General features: G+C 37.8%; 1 protein-coding gene across 2 annotated transcripts; it reads right to left on the minus strand.

Moving 5' to 3' along the window:
* Nucleotides 1–468: 468 nt before the first annotated feature.
* On the minus strand, nt 469–16,284 carry LOC127832387 (kynurenine/alpha-aminoadipate aminotransferase, mitochondrial-like). 2 transcript variants are annotated; one of them, XM_052357850.1, is made up of 11 exons: nt 16,147–16,270; nt 12,550–12,646; nt 12,351–12,419; nt 12,054–12,186; nt 5,134–5,208; nt 3,288–3,419; nt 2,301–2,441; nt 1,780–1,959; nt 1,571–1,697; nt 1,096–1,304; nt 469–937 (listed from the first exon to the last, which is right to left on the minus strand). In XM_052357850.1, the coding sequence occupies exons 1-11, from the start codon at nt 16,220–16,222 to the stop codon at nt 872–874; spliced, it is 1,305 nt and encodes a 434-aa protein (XP_052213810.1). In that variant the 5' UTR covers nt 16,223–16,270; the 3' UTR covers nt 469–871. The 2 variants fall into 2 exon arrangements, with proteins under 2 accessions (XP_052213810.1, XP_052213811.1); XM_052357851.1 differs by lacking the exon at nt 2,301–2,441 and having other exon boundaries at nt 16,147–16,284.
* Between the last annotated feature and the right edge of the window lie 1,910 nt (nt 16,285–18,194).

Genomic DNA, 18,194 nt, shown 5'->3' on the forward strand with positions numbered 1-18,194 from the left:
CTTGAAGTCTGTTTTGATCAGAAAGATACTAAATAAAGATATTCGGCGATATTATTGTGGTATGTCAATCATCGATTTTTAATATGTTTTCAATATTTGCATGATAAGGACCAATTTTGATTAAATTAATTAGAAATATTTATCCATTTAGACCAGTTTATTAAGAATGAGCACAATAATTCACTATACTATAATTATGCAATTAAATAAGATTCGAGTATTGCCGGCTGACCTATATGCACTCGTTTATTTTCATGTTTCTTGTGTTTTTCTATTCTGTAAATATAGATATCTGAGTAAAAATATCACATAAAGCAAAATAAGCCACGAAATCTGGCGCAACACCCCGTAATTGATTTGCTTGTGATGTAGCTAAGAACTGCGCAGAAAAAAGGCATCCGCTACTTTTTATCTCATAGAGATAACTTTTGATCGTTCATAAACATCGACCACAATCAACGCCGTATATCTTTTTTAAAGATATTTCTTGTTATTAAAATTATATTGAAATGTATAATTAACGAAAATATTACATTTAGAGAAAAAAGCATTCTTATTGTAAACGTGAATTTGTTTTACGCACCCATCACATCACAGAGTTTTAATTGAAATAAGTAAAAACGTGATGAAACAAATCGAACCTTTGCAAACGTTTGAATGAAGCGGAGTCCGTTTCCGCCCCGATACGCCCCTAAATCCGCAATTCAACACGCCATTTATAATATCTGGGTATATTGATTAACATGCATAACATGGGTTATTGCGACTGCAGCGCCCCCGCTCTTGAAACGTATTGTGATACTGCTATGTGAAAGTTGATCTTTCCACACATGCTTATGGTGAGACATAATCATGGCACACAACGTTTCTTCTACTGCTCTTTGTTTTCTAGGTCTTCGCGGATTTTCTTCAGTTCTTCTGCAATTATTGCAAAACCCTGAAAGAATTTCCATCAAATAAAGCCTGTGTTGCATGTTTTAATATTGCAAGAAGAATATACTAACTAAAGTAGTTGGCCAATTATATTTAGAGCTATGTGGTATGGCAGCAAGTGAGATTTAAAATAAGACACGTACAAGTAACGTGCGGTATTACCTCTTCCATCTTACGATCTGTGGCGAGAGAAAATGAAATCCTAACGTATGGCGATCTGGCATCTGTACCGGCAACAAAGGCGCTTCCGGTGACCATGAGACACTTTCGCTCAAGCAATTGGCCCATGACGAGAGGCATCGAGTCTTGCACGCCTAAGAACCTGACCCAGAGGAACATTCCGCCAGAAGGCGAACGCCAATCCGCCAGACCTGTGGGTGAACGTATTATAAAGTTTGAAAAAAAACCCGTCAACACTCAATTTTCTTGGAACACATCATTTTTTATTTTGAATGCAAACACTACTGGTGTATATTTTTTGTTTTCGCTCTCGACTCTGAAAACCCCACATCAGCTAACGTTTTAATGGAAATTCGCCGTTTTCCATATGTGTGATGTTTCTAAAACGGCCGTTGCATAATCTATTTCGCGATTCAATGTTGCCTTCGCCTGTTGCTATTACAACGGCACAACATACCTGTCAGATGCTTTTTGGCGATGCGTTCGCATGCCTCCCGTCGTCGGCGATAATACGCCCCAATGTTCTCACAGTGCGCAAGGAAACCTTCTATTCCCCACTTCCGAAGCAACGTCAGAATAATTGTCTGCAAAAATACGGTAAGTTTAAGATGCAGATCTTTTTCACATCACTTGAATGTCAACTTGATATTAATTCTTCGTTTATACCTGACAAAGGTTGCTTGTTCCCTGTGTGGACGTCTGACTCACAGCAACCAACTTCCGGTAGAGACCATGAGGCGCCGTCACGTAGCCTACTCGAAAGCCAGGTGCCAGCGTCTTGGAGAACGTATCGAGACGCACCACACGGCCTTCCACGTCGAGGGAGAGGAAGCTTTTGTAGAGCGGCTGCAACATCGGACAGAAGGGTGTGCTTACCGCTAGTCTGTAAGCGTATACTCTAAATACTTGTTGTCCAAAATGTATCGAAAAGCGCAATTTAAATACCCAGCTAAATGCCAGAGTACGAATTTAAAAGATAATTTGAATCTATTTAACTCTGTTGATTCTGGAAAATATTATGTCTATTGACATCGCCACGCCAATCTCATTTAATCACGATTTATCGGTTATACATTTCAATTGCATTACTACCGTTAACGACAATTACACTTGATTATAAGAATCTGTTCGGTTACAACAACATACTTGAGTGCAATTCAACCACACCGACCACAGCTCTTAGTTACCCGTTGTTCCAAGAAGTAGTAGGCGTCGTCCTCGATGATCAGGAAGTTGTACTCGGACGCTAACTTGTACAGCGCCTTCTTGCGTGCCTCCGTGTACCGAATACCTGTAGGGTTGTCGCCATTGGGAACGCAGTAAAACGCCTGAAATATATTGAACAGATTTATATCACATTAAAGCGAGTATATACGATTTTGTCAAATATTAATTAATTTATATAAAATGTGTAAAAAACTTAATATATATATATATATATATATATATATATATATATATATATATATATATATATATATATATATATATATATATTTCAATATAAAATATAAAGAAAGTTCAGAAGAACATGTGTCGAAAAAATGCGAAATAAGCCAGATATTTTATTCTGAAATCGAAAATGGCTGTACAGTTGAATTCACCAGCATGTATATCATGCATTTAAGATGTGAATCTAAACTTAGTTTAACGGTTCATTTTAAATACCTGCATCGATAACTATACATACGACACACGAACACTAACTCTGGTCCTAATAAAAATACGAATGCTTTGGTTATTTTAGGAAAATATGTTCGTCACAATCGGCTCGGGGCGCTAATTCGTCGTTGCTGCATTTTATGAAATTCGTATTTAATGTTTAATTTGTCTTGCCTATTTTGTGTTATTGCAGCATATTTTATCAATATATTACAATTCAACACATATACAAAATCGTATAATCTCGCTTTAAATTGTTGTTTAAAAACAGTGTCTCAATAGTTTGCTTATTGAGACAATACAGTGAATTACAAATAGCAAAACGGCCAGATTCCCACGTTTCACACACTCGTCCTAGCTACACCAATGTTTTGGTGGAAAAGCCGCGTCCAAAATGACCAAAAGTGAATGTATTTAAAAGACTATTAAAATATAATGCCATTTTTGAAATAAAAATATTGTCTCGTCGATATGCCCCCTTAAAATGTAAATGTGTACAGCTAACCGCTGACCTTGATTTTACCGCCCGTCACCTGTCCTGGGCCGGGTTTGGGCCACTGCCGAAGATACGCCTCTAAGTGATCAGGCATGATTCCCTGTTCGTCCGAATGGATGTGCTGAACGGAACAGCCGCGCGGTATTATCTACAAACTGAAATCACTCAAAGAAATCTTGTTAACACACGCAAAACATCCTAGAAAGGTACCGCATATACGAGCTGTGGAACTATCGACCTAAGTACGTACCTCGTAGAGGTGTTACATTAAACAGCTATTTCGTGCCATGGTTTGGGGTTATGACCCTGTACCGCTACGTACGAACTTCAGATATGAGGTATGACATTGAAGAGCTAGGTACATACACAGGGAATTAGATATGACTATGCGTACGATGGATATGAAATATGACGCTGTTCAGCAGGGCAATCGTAACGGAGATGATACAGCTCGGTAATAACCACAGAGATGAGAAATGACATGGTACATCTTGGTAAGTACCACGGATAGAAGATTTGACAGAGCTAAGTACGTACCCAAGATATGATATAGGTACTGTTCAGCTTTGTAAGTACCATGGAAATGAGATATGGTACTGTACAGCTAGATACGTAATACAGATACAAGATATGGTGCTGCATAGCTAGAAACGTACTACAGTTATGAGATATGGTACTGCATAGATAGATACGTCATACAGATACAAGATAATTTATGGTCCTCTATAGCCAGAAACGCACTTTACATATGAGATATGGTACTGCATAGATAGGTGCGTTATACAGATTACGAGATATGGTCCTCTATAGCTAGAAACGTACTACATATATGAGACATTGTGCTGTATAGCTAGAAACGTAACACGAATATGAGATATGGTACTGCACAGATAGATATGTCATACAGATACGAGCTATGGTACTGCATGGCTAGATGCGTAACACGGAGATGAAATCTGGTATTGTCCGGCTAGATAAGTAACACGGATATGAGAAGTGACAATACACATACGGCTTGGTACGTACCCCGGAGATGAGATATGACACAATGCAGCTATGTATGACGTACCATTTGGGTCAAAAGTCAACAAGACCTACTAGGTAAAAAGAGAAATGTACGTCGCCGTACAATTCGTACCGACCCTTGAGTGTTAGCCAATCAGAAGAACCCTTACATTTGTTGCTTTGATCCGCATGTTAAATATTCACTGCGCTATTTCCAGACTCTTTATACGATTTTTATTTCATAATTGGATTCCGTATTATTTGGCCTATGCTTTCTAAACAATCGTGTTAGCACAATAAAACAGCGGAAGTCTACACTGTGTATTAGCAACCTGCTGTGGTGATCCCTATCCCTTTGAGCGTCAAGTTATGACATGTAGATCAGACATCGGCGGGCTGTCTAATAAAGTGTATAATATTTATTACTTAAACCGATTTTAAAATAAATACCGTCAAGTAGATACTTATTTTAATTTTTTGTTTTGTTTGTAGTTTTTTGGCAATATTGATATTTTTATTCATTTTGTCCCCAATTAAAAAAAAAGATTTTAAACATTTATTAAGAATAAATCTGAAGAAAAAGCCGCTCAAGAGACGAGTGTTTTGATTGGCTGTTCATAAAATTTGTACGTCGACGTACAAAAATGTACGTCGAAGTACAAATTGTACTTCGACGTACAAATATATACGTCGAAGTGTATTTCATATTTTGTACGTCGAAGTACAATTGTTGTACGTCGACGTACATATTGTACGTCGACGTACATTTCTCATTTTACATAGTAGGTCTTGTTGACTTTCGACCCAAATGGTACGCTATAGCTATGAGGTATGGGGCAATACAAGCAAGTACCTACCACGGCGAGGACGTTTGGGTACACATAGTCCCCGGCAAGGATGATGTCGCCTTCGTTAAGCAGGAGATCCAACACCTGAAAACACGCACACGAAATAGGCCTACTTATATTTCTTTTCTAGAAGCTGCCTTGGAATACAACCGCTAACAGACAAAGTTACATTATTATAGGATGATTATCATCAGCATATAGATAATCGGCTATTAATATCTAAACATACTTGTTTTTACTACTTACAACGATTTGCAACATAATGTTCACATATAAAAGTTACCATTACGTCAGACAATATAATTCATGTGTTTAAAAGGCGCTATAGGTCAATTTTTTTTGTCGGCGAATATATGTGTCATGGTGCATACGGTAGTTATGTTACACCAATGGTTTGATAAAACAACAGGAATTAGATTTATGTCAATAAAGACTCACACATTAAAATATAATTAAATGGACTAACTTTCATAGAACATTAGATGGAAAATGCAACTAAACATTCATGCATTCATGGCCAAAGCGACTACGGTGTAAATCGCCCGATTAAGAACCACAATGCAGTGCAGTCTAGTTTGGTCGGGAACTGACAAGTTGCTATCATATCAGATCAAGGTCGCAAGGTTAGACGTATCACTAACATTCTATCTTTCATTTAAACATGTGATGGATCATGCTTGTGAATAATTCACTAACCACATAAATAGTAATGTACAATGTTCATCTTTTTTTTTTACACAAGATCTTTCAATATCAAGATATTTTAAGCAAGAGGGTCATGGACCCTATGACGCTCACCTGAGAGACAAAGGAACTTAACAAACATCGACCGAGATTTCATTTGTGCAAATATTCTGATCCATCGTCATAAAAAATGGACCTTAAATGTGACTTATAGTACGGTGGCATAGAGGTGACATTCGCTCCTCTTTTTCTATCTCGTGGCCACGAGTTAGCTAAGTCGGGATCTCGAGATCTCGAAATAGAAAAAAGCACTCCTCTCTTTTCTATCTCGTGGCCACGAGTTAGCTAAGTCGGGATATCGAGATCTCGAAATAGAAAAAAGCACTCCTCTTTTTTCTATCTCGTGGCCACGAGTTAGCTATGTCGGGATCTCGAGATCTCGAAACAGAAAAAAGCACTCCTCTTTTTTCTATAAAAGAGAAGAGAATTTTCGTTATCTCGAGATCCCGAGTTAGTCAGCCAATCAAATTTTGCGTTACATGTGTAAATATTCTGTACGCATATATATAGCTGGTCAAAGCAGGCAAGGCTCTGATATAACATAACATACTTCTATTAGTACTACTATTACTACTACTACTACTGATGCTGCTGTTGTTGTTGTTGTTGCTGCTGTTACTACTACTACTACTACTACTACTACTACTACTACTACTACTACTACTACTACTACTACTACTACTACTACTACTACTACAACTACTATTACTACTACTACTTCTGATACTACTACAACAACAACAACAACAACTACTACAGCGATTTTTTTTGTCATATTGGGAAAAGTACCCGTACCGGTCCAATTGGGAAAAATTGAGTCGTGAAAACCTCAAAATTGGAAAAAAATGAGTCGTGAAAACCTTTAAATTGGGAAAATTGCGTCGTGAAATCTTCAAATTGGGAAATTAGTGTATATTATTTTTTTGCTAACAAATACCTTAAAATTGAGAATAACTGAAGTCAAGTTATTAATATTATATTACTTAGGTTCTAGCCATAGAGCTGCATAAGTAAATTAATTAAAGTTAATTAAAACAAAATTAACCTTCATTTGGGAAATATGTATTTTTTCCCAGATTGGGAAAGTGCCGTTTTCCGGTACTTTACAAAGAAGGAAAAAAATCGCTGTACTACTACTACTACAACTACTACTACCACTACAACTACAACTACTATAACTACTACTGCTACTGTTGGTACTGCTCTTCCTCCTCCTACTACTACTACTTTTACTTCTGCTGTAGCTAGTAGTAGTAGTAGTAGTAGTAGTAGTAGTAGTAGTAGTAGTAGTAGTAGTTGTAGTAGTAGTAGTAGTAGTAGTAGTAGTAGTAGTAGTAGTAGTAGTAGTAGTAGTAGTAGTAGTAGTCGTAGTCGTCCGTCGGTCGTCGTCCGGTCAACATTCGGTCGTCCGTCGGTCGTCCATCGGTCGTCCTCCGGTCGTGGTCCGTCGGTCGTCCATCCGGCGTCGTCCATCGGTCGGTCGTCGGTCGTCCGTCGTCGTCGTCGAAGTGGTAGTCGTAGTAGTTGTGGTTGTAGTAGTAAAAGTAGTATAAGTAGTAGTATTAGTAGGAGTAGTAGTAGTAGTAGTAGGAGGAGTAGTAGTAGTAGTAGTAGTAGTAGTAGTAGTAGTAGTAGTAGTAGTAGTAGTAGTAGTAGTAGTAGTAAAAGAAGTAGTAGTAGTAGTAGCAGTAGTAGAAGTAGTAGTAGTAGTAGTAGTTGTAGTAGTAGTAGTAGTAGTAGTAGTAGTAGTAGTAGTAGTAGTAGTAGTAGTAGTAGTAGTCGTAGTCGTCCGTCGGTCGTCGTCCGGTCAACATTCGGTCGTCCGTCGGTCGTCCATCGGTCGTCCTCCGGTCGTGGTCCGTCGGTCGTCCATCCGGCGTCGTCCATCGGTCGGTCGTCGGTCGTCGGTCGTCCGTCGTCGTCTCGAAGTGGTAGTCGTAGTAGTTGTAGTTGTAGTGTAAAAATAGTTCTAGGAGTAGTATTAGTATTCAGTAGTAGTAGTAGTAGTAGTAGTAGTAGTAGTAGTAGTAGTAGTAGTAGTAGGAGGAGTAGTAGTAGTATTAGTAGGAGTAGTAGTAGTAGTAGTAGTAGAAGAAGTGGATAGTTAGTCGAGTAGTAGAAGTGTATTAGTAGTATTAGTAGTAGTAGTAGTAGTAGTAGTAGTAGTAGTGTAGTAGTAGTAGTAGAAGAAGAAGTAGTAGTAGTAGTAGCAGTAGCAGAGTAGTAGTAGTAGTTAGTAGTAGTAGTAGTAGTAGTAGTGTAGTAGTAGTAGTAGTAGTAGTAGTAATAGAAAGTACTAATAGAAGTATGTTATGCTTTACTATCAGGGCCTTGCCTGCTTGACCTAGCTTATATATAGGCGTACCAAGAATATTTACACATGTTACGCAAAATTTGATGGCTGACTAACTCGGGATCTCGAGATAACGAAAATTCTCTCCTCTTTTATAGAAAAAAGAGGAGTGCTTTTTCTATTTCGAGATCTCGAGATCCCGACTTAGCTAACTCGTGGCCACGAGATAGAAAAAAAGAGGAGTGCAATTTAAAAAAAGAGGAGTGAATGTCACCTCTATGCCACCGTATTATAGCGTGTTAACAAGGTTTCACTACAGCAATTTAATGACAACTACCCATCACCCTGGCGGCCACGTTTTTCAACAGACCGAAACCATTTTCGGACTAACATATAAACAAACAAACAAATATTCTGACCAAGGTTCATGAATATTGGTTAATATTTGTGGTCTCGAGCGTGAAAATATCGTTTTTTATCTTCTGACCAGTGGTTCATATACGTGCACAATACATAGACCTAATATAAAATGCACTAAAACACTTAATTTCATTAGATAATAGTGCGTGTTTGTTGTTCTTGTTGATAAATATTGTATGTATTTGGTTATAAGTAAGAACAAGTTTTATATTATTTGTTTTAAGATTAATAAAACTCATCATTTAATTAATAAATAAATCAGAGGAGCTCGCTACAACTACCGGTATACAAGTTTACAAGAAATATCTTTAAAAAAAGATATACGGCGTTGATAGTTCAACGAATGAGATCAAGGATAGCGAATGTCTTTTTCTGTGCAGCTCTTAGCTGCATCACACGCAGTACTGGATGTTACGCGGAGTTTTCGCGGCTTATTTTACATTATTACATAATGCTGGTCATAAACCTATAGATACAAAACAGAAAACCAAAAGAAGAATGGAAGTGAAATTAAAACATATGAGTCAACCCGCCACACCCGAAATATCCATATTTATAGGCGCGTTCTTCGAACAAACCTGTTTTAGTTGTTTGTCGGGCATTGCTATTTGATTCGATTATTAACAGTATCGAGAATCATCGCGCTCATGCTTAATACATAAGTCAATATGGTGGAATAATTATTGTTTAATTAATCAAAAATAGTATTTATCATTGTATTGTTGAAAACACATTTAGCATCTATTATTGACATACCATAATTATATTGCTGAATATCTTCATTTAACATATTTCTGGTCTTAAGAACATTCCAGGTCACCTAGTTCATGGATAGCGTCTTTATTATATAACGATTATTTTACTGGCCGTGAACTCCGGTGATGACCTGTATATAAACTCTGACATTCACACACTAACCGCGAATTGACCCGATACCTCGCGGGTTGAAATGCAATACATTAAAGTGAGGCCTCGCTTCCACTGCTCTTTATACTTTTACATGTTAACATGTTGACAGGAATATGGAAGTAAGTACTAAATATGAGAATATAGCCTTTAAGTATAAACGCTTTTGCGCTGGTAATTCTCTGAAAATAAAAGGTGTACGCACAAACTGTATTGATGTCGAGAATTTAGTGTAAAACTGTTCTATCTATTAAGCCTTTTCATTAGAGATAAAATTGTTTCATACAGTAAAACAGTGTTACAAAGACGCGGATATGTTTCCATTGTTCTGGTGGTATACTCAAATCAGCCAATGGAATAAATGAAGTGTATTCATTCGTACCTAGCCGCGGGAAATTTTATTTGAAATTTATTGGACACTTACAAAGGTCAGGTAAAGGTGAAAAGCTGGCTTAATACAGCTTACGCCGAATAAAAAGACGTTTATTGATACATCACTGTTTTAACGACAATAATATATCAATGCAGAAGTACCCTAATGTTCTGTCTTAGGTCTCTTAAGTCAGGGTATGATGAAACAAAATCGAATTAAATGGCAGTCTTTGGTTAATTCTAATGATTTTTCAGGTTCTATAATTTCCTTGTATTCTACACTCTCTTTACAACAATGCGGAGCATGACAACTTGGTGATAATTACCGGTATATCCTCGTTACCATACTTGACTTTGTATACAGGTAATTCTACGCCCTATCCATTTGCAAACATGATACTTATATTTTTATAAAATATGTCACTGTAGCAAATGTTGTTCAACATTTAAACAGATTTAAACAAATAATAACCGGTGTTTTTCTTTCAAATTTTAGGTCTGTAGAGGGACCCATTCCCAATCGGAAAAAGTATGTATTTTTTCCGAATGGGGCCTAAATATTCACAATTGAAGGTTTAAACAAATAGATAAATAGATAAATAGATAAATAGATCAATAGATAAATAGATAAAAAGATAAATAGACTATTTGATCAATAGATAAATAGATAAATAGATCAATAGATAAATAGACAACTAGATAAATAGATAAATAGACAAATACATAAATAGATAAATAGATAAATAGAAATCAACATTTAGTGTATCTCCCATCAAGCTCTATAAGTTAAAGGGGCCTTTTCACGTTTTGGTAAATTGAAAAAAAATAATTCAGATCCGCAAATTTTCGTTGAAGTTATGATATTTGTGAGGAAACAGTATTAGTGAACATTTACTATTTCAAAAATATCCATTATATGCATCTTTTGACGATTTAAAAAACCTGTAAATTACAAAGCGTTGCAACGCGAAACGATTAAATAATTAGGAGTTCTGCTGTTGTCGTTATATTTTGTTACACTACGAGGATTGCTTATATAAAGTATAAAATACATTATTCATTGTATGAGCACGGATGGCCTAGTGGTCTATGTGTTAGGCTTTTTTACTCCAGGGGTCAATGGTTCGAGCCCAGTTGATGTTTATTTTATTTTTTTATTTCTTTCATTTTATTCTAGTTTCTTACTGGAGCTTTTTATATCCAATATTTACATTTATCAATATAAAGCAATAAATGGAAATCTTCAATATCTGCATAAATCTGTGAAAAGGCCCCTTTAATCTTAAGTAAATATATGCAAATCATTTTTATTATTGATTTAAAAGTATTTGTTAGCAAAAAGAAAGCAACACTAATTTCCCAATGTCAGCCAAAACGACGCGATATTTCCCAAGCAATTTAGGGGCCGTCCATAAAGTATGTCACGCTCCAGGTGGGAGGGGGGGGGGTAAGAATGTGTGACCGTTTGTGACATGAGCGTATCTCCTGAATGTGTTGTTCGAATTTTGTATAGGCACCTTGGCTGGGCCGGCTTATTCATTAGGCACAACCTCTACGCAGATTTAATTAGCAAATGACGAAACAATTTATTGGACTGTTCCATTTTTTAGTTAGTAAAGGGTTAAAATAACAATTATGCCAATCACATTTCCTTGACATGCTATTTAATTGAAATATTTGCTATGTTTATATGGCTATGTACTGATTGTATTCGCCAATAAAATTGTCTGTCTGTCTGTCTGTTAAAAGAAAATCTAAATTATAATGTCGTTTTTTATTAGAGGTTAACACAAGGATAAATATTCATACTGCCCACCGTAACAACCCTACAGTCATAAAAGCCTGAGGCCAAAGGAAAGATGATGTCCAAAGTGAACATGTTTTAATTAGAAATGTTATTCAATTAAAAACTCTTACAACTGTTGACAATTAACTATTCTAGTATTAAAGTCATTTTAATAATGTGAAAGTTCTTTTAAGCGAAATTTGAATAGTGAATTGTGTTTTAGACTAAATTTGAAATAGGTATTAATTTAAAAAACAAATGTTCGAAAGTGTGCGTTTATGACGTACTTAAGTGGGTGGTGGACTTTAGTGAGGGGGGGGGGGGGTCCAAGATTTTGGTACAAATATGGACGGCCCCAAACGGATAACATGAGAGAAACACGACATGGTTGTGTTCGTTCTTGATTACCTTATATTGTCCATCCTGGGCACCACATGAAGTCATAATACAATGAGCGTCCGGGCTACCTGGAGTTCGCCACGTGGGTGGATCATGAAGACGCTTGGTAAGGTCGGTTAGAAAAACTATTAGCTCCTTCCGGCTAAAAAGGGAAACAGACATTTTGATATTTTTACTCTGAACGCGCGCACGTATGACGAATATATAACTGATTTGCACGTAAACATGGCATTCTGAATGCATAATAATTCATGTTCAAATTTAAGAATGTTGTGATAGAGTAAACTTGTAAAAATAATCAACTACCCTGCAGTGGCGTCATATTGCAAGCCAGCAACCAGATCTTTAGATGAGATTTCGAGATTGGTGCCGTCGCTGAAATAATATCAAATAACAGGATATTGTCTTATTGATCATTTTTCTTATTTACTGTAAAGTATGATGATTTAATTTTAGCAAAGTATTTTATACGCATAACATAACCGAGGCTACACGAGGTACGTACGGCAGAGTGAGGGCCACGCTCTTCAGTGGGAAGAGTTCCGGTTCCGGCAGCCCGCCCGCCAGTTTGATGTAGGTCTCGTCCGTCTGCAGGGCGTCGACTGGCGAAAACAGAGACCACGGGCAGGTGTGTATGGTTGCGACGGTATAACAACGAGACATGACAGAGACCACGGGCAGGTGTGTATGGTTGAGACGGTATAACAACGGGAGACCACGGGCAGGTGTGTATGGTTGAGACGGTATAACAACGAGACCACTGGCAGGTGTGTATGGTTGAGACGGTATAACAACGAGACCACGGGCAGGTGTGTATGGTTGAGACGGTATAACACAGAGACCGCGGACAGATGTGTATGGTTGAGACGGTATAACAACGGGACATGACAGAGACCACGGGCAGGTGTGTATGGTTGAGACGGTATAACACAGAGACCACGGGCAGGTGTGTATGGTTGAGACGGTTTAACAACGGGACATGACAGAGACCACGGGCAGGTGTGTATGGTTGAGACGGTATAACACAGAGACCACGGGCAGGTGTGTATGGTTGAGACGGTATAACAACGGGACATGACAGAGACCACAGACAGGTGTGTATGGTTGAGACGGTATAACAACGGGAGACCACGGGAAGGTGTGTATGGTTGACACGGTATAACAACGGGAGACCACGGGCAGGTGTGTATGGTTGAGACGGTATAACAACAGAGACCACGGGCAGGTTGAGACGGTATAACAACGAGACATGACTGAGACCACGGGCAGGTGTGTATGGTTGAGACGGTATAACAACGAGACATGACAGAGACCACGGGCAGGTGTGTATGGTTGAGACGGTATAACAACGGGACATGACAGAGACCGCGGGCAGGTGTGTATGGTTGAGACGGTATAACAACGAGACATGGCAGAGACCACGGGCAGGTGTGTATGGTTGAGACGGTATAACAACGGGAGACCACGGGCAGGTGTGTATGGTTGCCACGGTATAACAACGGGACATGACGTAAAACATGATATAATGTATGGTTTGGACGGTATAACAACGGGACATGATGTAAAACAATGCATAATCTATGGTTGGGACGGAATAACCACGGGAAATGACGTCAAACATGATATAATAACTATATAATAATAACTACACAAAATTGTATATTAAAGCATACATTTGTTGAACTCCCTCAACATTTACTTTTCATCCAGTCATTTGATTTTAGGGCTAATTTTTTATTTACTCGATCACGAATCCAACACAGCCGATCGACCGGTTTCTGAAGTCAATCTAATTAAGGACTTATAATTATGCACAAATACTTAGAAACGGCCATTTACTAAATATAGGAACCGGCACATGTACATTCCTATTTAATTTGAGAACAGAATAAAATATTCTTAGGAACTGATAAGCGATAACGTTTCAGCGGAAATACCTGATTTGAACCCCGGAGGAGACACATTCTGATTCTCACAGGAGAGGCTTCAAAGCCCGTAAACACTCAAATCAAGGAATATTTCGTACAATATTTCGAAAAATCAAAAATGTTACACATACAAATCAATGTTCCTTATAGCATTAGCCAACATGTTAAAACTAAGATGTGGTCTGGTAACATAAAAGGATGAATATTTGTGCAAAAAGATGTGGTCTGGTAACATAAAAGGATGAATATTTGTGCAAAGTTATTTCAAAATCCTTCCATGAAAGAGTAAGCCACAGTCCGCACAAGTAAATCAGACTAGAAATACCGGTATCATACTAGAATCCACAGACAAATCATTTTTGCTTTAAAAAGATTCAGCACTTAGCGTGCTTACCATGGCATGCGAAAAAGCTTTTATATAAACAGAGATGTTATATGACACAAATCTGCACAATATATTTCGAACTCGTTTTTATGCTCCCCCAAAATAAATTTTGGGGGGAGCATATAGTCGCCACTTCGTCTGTCTGTCCGTGTGTCCGTGTGTCTGTGTGTCCGTCCGTGCACAATTTTTGTCCGGGCTATTTCTCAGAAACTAATGACCGGAATTCAATGAAACTTTATGGGAAGCTTCACTACCATGAGAAGATGTGCATATTATCAGCGGGTTCTGGTCGGATGATTTTTCACAGAGTTATGGCCCTTTGAAATTTTCCATTAACTGTACATATAGTGCAATTCTTGTCCGGGCTATTTCTCAGCAACTAATGACTGGAATTCAATGAAACTTTATGGGAAGCTTCACTACCAAGAGGAGATTTGCATATTATCAGCCGGTTCTCGTCGGATGATTTTTCACAGAATTATGGCCCTTTGAAATTTTCCATTTTACATAGAGTGCAATTCTTGTCCGGGCTATTTCTCAGCAACTAATGACTGGAATTCAATGAAACTTTATGGAATGCTTCACTACCAAGAGGAGATGTGCATATTATCAGCCGGTTCTGGTCGGATGATTGTTCACAGAGTTATGACCCTTTGAAATTTTCCATGGTACATATAGTGCAATTCTTGTCCGAGCTATTTCGCAGCAACTTATTACGGGAATTCATTGAAACTTTATGGGAAGCTTCACTACCAACAGGAGATGTGCATATTATCAGCCGGTTATGGTCGGATGGTTATTCACAGAGTTATGGCCCTTTGAAATTTTCTATAAACTGTACATATAGTGCAATTCTTGTCCGGGCTATTTCTCCCCAACTACTGACTGGAATTCAATGAAGCTTTATGGGAAGCTTAACTACCTTGAGGAGATGCGCATGTTATTTGTGGGTTCTGGTTAGATGATTTATTTAGAGAGTTATGGCCCCTTTGAATTTTTTAAGTTGCTAAACCATCCATCGTATTATTTTGTCCAAAGTTATGCCCCTCAAGACGTTTCCTTTTATCTGAATATATAGTGCAATATTGTGACCAAAAAAACTTTGAGGGGCATCACCCGTCTCCGACGGTTTCTTGTTTTAATACGTTTTAAAATCAACATTCACTCCAGCTATATTTATGTCAAATAGCCTACATAAAGCTTTCTCAGAAATTTTATTGTGCAGATATATTTTATTGTGCAGATTACTTTAAGGTCGCCATCAAACCAGTGTTTATTTAATGAAAATGTATTATATTAGTTTGTCAAGCCTTTCCTTGTAACGTATATGTGTACACGTATTTACGGTGTCTTAACTGCGCGACATATGTAAATATTGTTTAAAACAAAACTTGCAGTAATTGTTCTTTACCCTAAAAGTTAAGATCATAACCTAAATAGAAGAATAACAACTATATAGTTTTCCGACCTTCGAATAGATCCGAAATACTGATGAGTGTTTCCTGAAAATGTTTTCGTTGTACATTAAACAGTTATCTCTAGTGGTTTGCGTGTTGTTGTTTTTTTTTGGCCATAGTTGTTAAAACAACCGTATAGAACATACTTGAAATAAATCGATATCTTTTTTGGAATAATTCAAGCTCGACAGGCAAAACGGTACTTCTATTTGCCGAGAACACACAGTTCAACAATCCTTTATCGACAGAACAAACAATTAATTATCAAAGGTGTTGTAAACACATGTTTACAACACTCCGTAAGTGCTGAGTCTACATGTACCGGTACTCACAGAATTCCCGAAGTGGACTTGGTACAACTCTAGCAGCAACTTTGCTAAAGAATGGGGAAAAATCCATTCCAGACATATTTTATTAAATATGTTGTTTCCAATTTAAGCTGTCGTATAACGAAGTTGTAAGAAATTACACCGCTTCAAAGCAAGTCCGTTAACATTAACTTACACGTCGTTTTAAGTATGTAGTAGTTGCTTATGTAAAATATATTCATTCCGTCGTATCTCATCCTCATGCGCTTGCATTAAATAACTCGAATGCAGTGTCTCGTCTCGTAGCCATTGAGGTTATGTACATGAACAGACACGGGCAAACGATATAACAGATTTACATTTAAAAACGAACTAACAAAATAAAACAACAACAATGTGTGCTTTATAAATACAAACAAATGTATATCGTGTGACGTAGTTTCTCTGACGAAACATTCCAGTTGGAGTTAAATTCTCTGGATGTCGGACGTGGTGTTTTTTTAACAGTTAGTTATTTTTTTAACAGTTAGTTGTACTCGAAATGTATTTTCATACATAATAAAACACACCTAAGCCGCTTTATAGCTTCGAAACTTTACAATGGAAGATTAAATTACTAAAGGAACAAGGATCTGTGCAATCTGAATGTGTTTTATATGAGTTGGTTGCAGTGCAAGCTGATAGTCAACACCTGGATCCTCGTCCCCGATCCCTTTTTATCCGCATCCTCCCCATCAGCAGAGAAGCATCGTCATCTCCATCATCAGCTGTGCGACCGCCACCAACATGGGCGTTGTAATCATTATTTAGTTGTCATGATCTAGAGCATTTCCAAGATTTTACTAAAGCTATGAAGAACACTAACATGTTTTTAACAATATTCTGTTCTGACAAAGTTTAATAAAGATTGGAAAATAAATATACCGGTAAATGTTAACGATGTTTACTATTTCATCATTGTCATTCCATAGACATGTCTGCTCAATTGGTGGAAATGAGGGACGACGACACAATGATCATCAACAAGTCATGTTGTAGGTAATCATTGGGGGGGCGGGGGGGGGGGCACACACTTGTTCACATTGCCCATCTAGCTTTTCTGATGGCCTTGACGGCTACTTCCCTATAGCGTGCCCTGGAGAACAGTCTTGCACTGAGAGTCATGCATGAAGGCGTATCCAAACCAAGCAGCTTTTGTCGTTTGATGGTCGCCATGAGGGGTTCTTGTGGCCTAAAAGTTCCGGACGTACTCGTTGATCTTGTGCTCTATGTAGATGTGTAGCAGTCTTCGTTGATACTTGGGTTCAAAAGCATGTATCATACGTTCTGTGTCCGCATTAAGTGTCCAGATTTGGCAACACTACAGTAAGATAAAGACTACGAGTGACTTGAAGAATCTGTGTTTTTTGGTGAGCTGACGGAGCTGCTTGTCCACATCATGCTCAGTCTGGATATCAATCTGCAGTTGCCAAGGCAATTCTTATTGGGACCTCAGCTGTACTGGTACCATCATTGGACAGGGTTGCTCCTGAGCACTTGAAGCTGGTCACTTCTTCCAACTTCTCACCGTTCATGATGATGTCTGCACTGGTGTTGTTCATACTGTTTACCATAATCTTCGACTCCTCCGTGTTGTTCTCCATCCCGGATGCTCCTGTTCGTCTGTTGGTGAGGTCTTGGTGTTCACTGCAGGTGCAACCCAATGAGGTCAATGCCATCAGCGAATCTCAAGTTTAAGTTGAGTCTGCACATACATATAAACAAGTATTAATCCTCTATGATTTGGCCAACTTTGACCACAGTGGCATATTTTAACAAACTTGGTAGAAGTAAACTGTTGGAAGATTTTATTTTCATATTTGACCCCGGGAGCATGAATATTTTGACTCCAGAAACATGATTTTATCAAAGTTTGTACAAAAAAACAAAACAATGTTTCATTCCAATTATTAAACCTCTGACCCTTCCGGTTTAATATATTAGTTATTTAGTATAGAAGTATATATGAATCATTTAAACCCTCAGGCACGTCCAGTTTTAACAAGGACATATTCTGAACTTAGCAAAGAACC

The sequence above is a fragment of the Dreissena polymorpha genome, chromosome 5 (assembly GCF_020536995.1).
Source record: "Dreissena polymorpha isolate Duluth1 chromosome 5, UMN_Dpol_1.0, whole genome shotgun sequence".
NCBI classification, from domain to species: Eukaryota; Metazoa; Mollusca; class Bivalvia; order Myida; family Dreissenidae; genus Dreissena; species Dreissena polymorpha.